Below are 6,415 nucleotides of genomic sequence, written 5' to 3'. Positions count from 1 at the left end.
AGTAGGTTTTCTCCGGGATTGCCGGTTTACTCCCATAAAACATGACCTCGCTCTCCCGCATCATCAAACATGTTCTTAACTATCGTTGTAAAATAAATATAGTTAAGATTAAACAAGCTTCGGAAGTACTGACTTCCACACTTGAATATAGTAACGTTTTTCCTTTACTATAGAGATAGACTAGGAAGTAGCAAGAAACCAACTGTTTATCATCCCTTTCTTTTAAAATTTGAGTTTATGCCAAATTGAATGTCGTCGAAATGTCTAATACGGCGGACTTCAATGACACGCTTCACCATTAATGCGCTTAATGACAATTATTATAATTTATGTGGACACGCTAAAGAATGGAAAACGTGATGCTCTTGACGATTATTATTAAATATGCTATTAGTGTACGTGCATCTTTAAGTTGCATGTCATTGAACAGTGAATGTGTGTTATTGTCACTACAACTGTTAATAAGTGGTTGATACTTGTAGATTACACCATAAAATCTATAAGTTTTAATTGTTAGTTCCGTTTTGGAGGAACGTCTTAAACGACATGTTAAATTTAAGAAAATTAGATGCTGCTTACATATGTACATTAAACTGATAACACAAACATTGATATGGATGTAAAACTTCTTTTCCTATTACTTGGTTTGTCAGTTCCTTGCTGTTGTGAAGGTACGAAATGTCTGTAGGTAGCAAAGTGTTTTAATTACAAAACAGACATGCGTTTCCGTGTTTCTACCGAGCCAGTGGAAGTTTATTATCACGTGAATAGATATATTTGTAAATTTATGAAACTCGATTAATAATATAATACTTCGAAAAGGCAGGAAGGAGGTATTAGACACATTAAAAAAATAACGAAAGAAATCCAAAGCTTTGAAACGGGGACATTTATTGCGAACTAGTTGACTGTTTTGTTCAAATGTCTGCAGTCCATGACGTTGAGGTCAGTTAACTACTGCACACACGTTGTTTTTTTGTGAAATGTGCAAATAACATTGACAACCTCAATTTGACAAAAAAAAGTTTTACTTTTGCTTGGCATAGAATGATTCACCTGTGTGCGACGGATGATACACACGCTGCATGGCCGGTATACTTGGTAGCCTCGTTACCAACTTCCGCGCGTACCTTCTTTTGGATAGTTTGATCCGCCCAGCATACGATACTTATATATTTGAAATATATATTAGTAATCACTGTAAACAAACTGGCATGATGGCAGCTATGTATTAAATACCGTTCTAACCGTTAACATTTTTTTTGTACTTTTATTTCAGAAAATACAATAAAAATTCTTCCGGAAAGGAGGAGATCGATTTTGGCGGCTGGTGACCAACTTAATCTGCAATGTATTCTTAGAAGCGACAACACGACAGGAGTAAACTTTGTAAAAGACGGAGCGGTCATTATAGCCAATAATTCTATTGGATGTATTGTAAGTTTTCTGAATTAACAAACAAGTATTCAAAACGTATTTTCTGCACAAATATCAGTTATATTTCACATTTTAGATCATGTCTTTAAAGTATAGAACTTTGAGTCATTGTTCGTTAGATATATTTTTATTCATATCTTAAAAGGTTCCCCTGCTGGCTATCTCTAGCTTTTGGAAAAATCCGTTATGCAAAGATGCACTTGCTTAAAAAGCATACATAATGTTAAAAGAGTCTTACATCGTAAGATCTAAAGCTATATTACAACATTGTTGAAGTAAACTAGTATCACACGTCTGTGGTTATAGATCACGAAGGCGACCAACAAAACGTCATTGAATGTTACTGTTACAACACTGACGCTGCGTAAAGAAGAAACGTCTTTGGTAGATGGAGGTACTTACGAGTGTGGGACCGCAGATGGAGACATGGTTTCATCAATAGTTGTAAACGTTGTTCACTGTAAGTACAACGATTAGGAACAGTTCCATTTTAGTCAGAAAAAAGTAACTATTAGGCTGCAAGTGTAGTTAAAGTCAGTGTCCATGATTACGAACAGTCTAAAGTCGGAATTCAGACTGAAGTGGCGAAACTGCAATCCTTCATTTCACTGTAACTTTCTTTCTTGTTGAGTTTTGAAAATGATGGAATATCCTGAATTAATATTAAAAACTATACAAGTATTCACAATTTTTAAAGGAATAAAATAAAGATGATTATTTGCAATTTAATAACAGCGTTTTTCAGAGTCTGAATCTAGACTTGGACTTTTGTTCGTAGTCATGACACCTGGACTATTTAAAAGTCCTCCAGACCTTCCAGTTTTTATATTTGCGATATGTGCGTTTTGCTTTTGTCCCCCAGATTTTTTTCTTCATATTTTTGAATTGTTGTTTTTATTATAAACTGCGTTCGACTTTGTAGTGGATCCTGTAAGCAACCACTTGATGCTGGGGTCCAATCACAAGGTAGTCCGACTTGGTTGTTTTGTTAAAGCATCTAGCGATTTGCCGATGGCAATAACATGGACAGGGCCAAACCAAATGCATCTAGAAACGGCTAGCGGACGATACCAAGCCTTTAACAATGGAAGTTTGCTTATATCAGATCCAAGTAAGACCATGAATGAGGATATACATGTAATCGACCAAAGTAATACAAGGTCTTGTCTGATACACCAAGGACTCATGAAATATCACATAGTCTAATGCTGTCGATGTTTAAACTTGTATAATTATGTACACATCACATTATGGTATGCGAAATATACGAATGTTTTCAATAATGTTTTTGATAATTTGTTCAAGTGTTTTGAAACACCCGTTTACATCATAATATACAAAATGTTGTATTTTGTTGAAATACATAATCATCTTAAAGGGACACTCTCATAAATTGGAAAATAGCAACGTGTGTGGATTCGTTTTCTGAACTAAATGAAGTATAATATTATAGCGAATCATTAGGTGTAGTATAAATACGTTACTGAAAGCTTGTACCATGCATGGAATGCCTATTAAGGATAAAATATTGTCTTTGAATTCGTTGAATTTGAGCTGCGTTTGAATAGCGAAATAGACGGCGCACGTGCAGATGATAATTTTGCACTACTATATTAATGTTACCACTTGACAATACTGCAGGTATTTATGCCTATTTAATGGGTGATTCGTTTCAGTGCCAAGCATGAGAGAGTCCCTTCAATGTAGGAAAGTGCAGAAACTTTATTGTATGTACGTGTTCATGTCTCTTATATTTAGGATCCGAAGATTTAGGGCAGTACATGTGCACAGTGACTTTTTACCCAGATTTGCTAGTGGAACGACATATTTTGAAACCGACTGCTGTGTTCTTATATGGTAAAGTGTAGTTCATTTAAAATCTATAAAAATACGATTGAGCAAATGCATCGTACAAACTCATAGCAAACAAGACTGACTGACTTTATTGTTGTTGTGATATTTTCACATTTGGCTGATACTAAAATATTGTACAATTTGTCCAAAATGTCATTTTTACGACTAATAGTTTACCAGGCGGCATATAAATAAAAAATATATAAAAATATCTATGTTCCATTTAAAAAATAATCGATTGATTATTTATTTCAAAAACACTATTATATGTATTTAATTTATAATTATCTTAAAATAATAAAAATGTAAAAAATATATGCTTTATTTAAGGTGGGCCAAAAATAAAAGCGTCTTCACGCCAGATGATTCTTCGGAAATTGGAGCTTCTGTGTGAGACAAGTGGAGACAGTAAACATGTAACATGGTACAGGAAGGGACGACCGATTGTTGATGACGGAAGTGTAAGATTCTTGCAATATCGAGGTGTGTGGAATGCTAAGATTGTTGCTGTCCAGAAAGACGAGAACGATATTGCCGTGTATACCTGCCAAAGTAATGGCGGAGTAAAAAAACTGAATTCACACGGTAAGCGGTTACAATCCGAAGGGTTTGAAATGAATGATACAGGATCTCATTATCCACAAATGATATGCTATACCATGGTTAGATAAAACTCGTTCAGAATATGTTGTGCAATTTATTTTGTTCTAGTAAGTAAAACGAATGTGTGGGACGTCACTTGTGATGTGTCGGGCTTCCCTGTTCCAAACGTGACGTGGACGAAAAATGGCTCTCGCATTGATGAAAGTGCAAACACAGTATATCGTCAACTCTCAGGCGTTCCACGTGCAGAGATCCTTGTTTACGATCTTGTCAAACATGACGCTGGTACCTTCGCATGTACGGCTGCTAACAATGTAACCCCTTACACCGCGACAGCAGAAATTCACCTCCTCCCCGAAGGCAAGTAATAAAAATCTCAATTTGCGAATCTAGCATTAAACTTTGCGCAAAAATTCAACGCAATCTAGTGGATGATTATTATCTATTCAGCTGTACCACATATTGAAACGAAATGGCGTTGCTAATATTATGGTCAACTTTCTTTCAGACATATCGGAAGCCACTAAAGATGTTTCCCACCAAGCCGGTCTCGCTGTTGCAATTGAATTGCACTGGAAAACCATTCTTGGACTTGGATTTCTTTGTATTATTTTTTAAAGATCCACTCCTACTCCTAACAAAATAATCCTCAATTAATGCAAGCAACTACAGTGAGAATTATTAACGCTTCATAACTAATTTGCCTCTTTATTTATTGGTTTCTTGCTCTAGTTTGTTATGTTTAGTATGTGTGCACTGTGCTGCTTGTGGAGTTTTGTGCGATTCGTCCATGTTTCTTGTTTGTGATTTTATGTTATATGTCTTTGGCGTTTACCTAGTGCCATTAAACCGGGTTTATGTTTTAACTTTTTGCTACTGAGATTGTTTCTGTAGCTTTTTGCATGAATTTTGATTTTGTTTCCATACTCAAGGCACCGACTGCCTCTACTTTTCACAAAACTTTGGGTATATTTTAGATATGATTTCCAAGAAATGGCTTAAGAACGAAATCATGTTCACAGACAAGTTTGTATATGTTATATAAGTTAGTTAGGTAGTTGCTGCAACCATTACCCGAAATGTTGAAATTTTACACAACAAGCGCGAAACCCGAGATATGCATATTTTCAATCAAGATAATAATTGTTTTGTACCATTTTTACAGCCAAACATCAACGGTATAGTTCTGTAAACATCTCTAGGCATTTCGAAGATATGGCAAGCGATAATTCTAAAATGAATCATGCAATCAAACGCTTTTTTGTTATCATTGGCAACAGTGTGAGTTAAACACGTTTTCCGTTTTAGTTTCTAATGTCGTTGAAAACGTTTATAGTCCAAACATTTACACTTATATATTTTTTATCGTGCAATCTAAAATAAATAGAACGTCTTCAAGTTTAGACTTGGCTGTCTACTGTGTTTAGACGTAGTTTATTTTTGAATTACCATTTCATTTAACTTGATACACAGAATTCAGGAACGTTTGATCTTCAATCATTTCTGTTGATCGTCATTGTACTTATTGTTTTGCATATGTTGTATGCTTGTTATAATGTTCGTATCAAACAATTTCCCTTCTTATTATACTTAACAAATATGTTGGGTTTTCCTTCAAACTTCAATTCCAGAAATATAAAACAAGTTGACAAGCTACAGTTCAACAAGCCGCGTTCTGTTAACTTTACATTGATATTTCAATAAATGGACGCTACTAATTGAACGGTAAGAATGTTCAGCTCCGCCTACTTGTTACCGATCTGATTTGAGAATAAATGTATAAATAAAAACATTGCAAACACTCTCAAATATGGTGCATGCCATTGAGAGTATGATTTCATATCAAACTTGAAAAACAAAACCAATTTTCAACGTTTAAGCAAAAAGTGTTAATGATATAGATTAGATGAATGTACACTATGGATAACACTGAATAACTAAATCAACATATTCATTTTATTGATGACTACATTACACTTTCATGTTATTGTTGTAATCAAATTAATTACCTGTTGAAGAGTCTTTGTTATATCATTTCTTTATTTTGTCAGTAAACATATATTATGCACCTTGCTTGGGTTGAATTGAGGAATATGTACAAGAGGCCCACATTAATTATGTTTTATAAGAAGGGCTAGTTTGTATGGCTCGTTTTCGTTCCCATATCGCAATTATTATACAGATTGAAGGCTTTAAAGAAATGTACATTTAATTTGATTGTTTTCATTTGTTATAATGTATAAGATAATGCAGTTGCAGTAGTATGCATTAGGCAAGCAGCCCACCACGGAAGTAATTGTAAATAAGTTAATTTAACAATAGCAGAAATAATTCATATAAATTAAATGATCTAAAAATTAAAGTAATAGCATATAGCTATTCATATACTGCACGAAATATAATGCGTTACGGTCTCATAGTGCCTTGATTTTAAGGGACGGCTACAATGCAAAATGTGGTAGGGGAAGGTCAAAAACTTAAACGTTTAAAAGATCATGTTTTATTTAGTTTTGAGGAACGA

The 6,415-nt window shown here is 34.3% G+C and overlaps 1 protein-coding gene across 1 annotated transcript; it reads left to right on the top strand.

Annotated features, from left to right (window-relative positions):
• The first annotated feature begins 503 nt into the window (after nt 1-503).
• Nucleotides 504-5,960, top strand: LOC128228863 (hemicentin-1-like). Its single transcript, XM_052940391.1, has 8 exons — nt 504-671; nt 1,280-1,437; nt 1,744-1,897; nt 2,360-2,548; nt 3,196-3,294; nt 3,622-3,876; nt 4,003-4,254; nt 4,403-5,960. The coding sequence occupies exons 1-8, from the start codon at nt 614-616 to the stop codon at nt 4,510-4,512; spliced, it is 1,275 nt and encodes a 424-aa protein (XP_052796351.1). The 5' UTR covers nt 504-613; the 3' UTR covers nt 4,513-5,960.
• Nucleotides 5,961-6,415: the final 455 nt, after the last annotated feature.

Source organism: Mya arenaria, chromosome 3, assembly GCF_026914265.1.
Source record: "Mya arenaria isolate MELC-2E11 chromosome 3, ASM2691426v1".
Taxonomy (NCBI): Eukaryota; Metazoa; Mollusca; class Bivalvia; order Myida; family Myidae; genus Mya; species Mya arenaria.
This window is presented reverse-complemented; position numbering and strand designations above follow the sequence as displayed.

What these genes read in the sequence shown, in the direction of transcription:
- LOC128228863 (XM_052940391.1), top strand. Translation starts at nt 614, where the DNA reads ATGGATGTAAAACTTCTTTTCCTATTACTTGGTTTGTCAGTTCCTTGC. An exon ending in GACTGCTGTGTTCTTATATG is followed by an intron (nt 3,295 to 3,621) that starts GTAAAGTGTAGT and finishes GCTTTATTTAAG; the next exon opens with GTGGGCCAAAAATAAAAGCG. An exon ending in AAAAAAACTGAATTCACACG is followed by an intron (nt 3,877 to 4,002) that starts GTAAGCGGTTAC and finishes ATTTTGTTCTAG; the next exon opens with TAAGTAAAACGAATGTGTGG.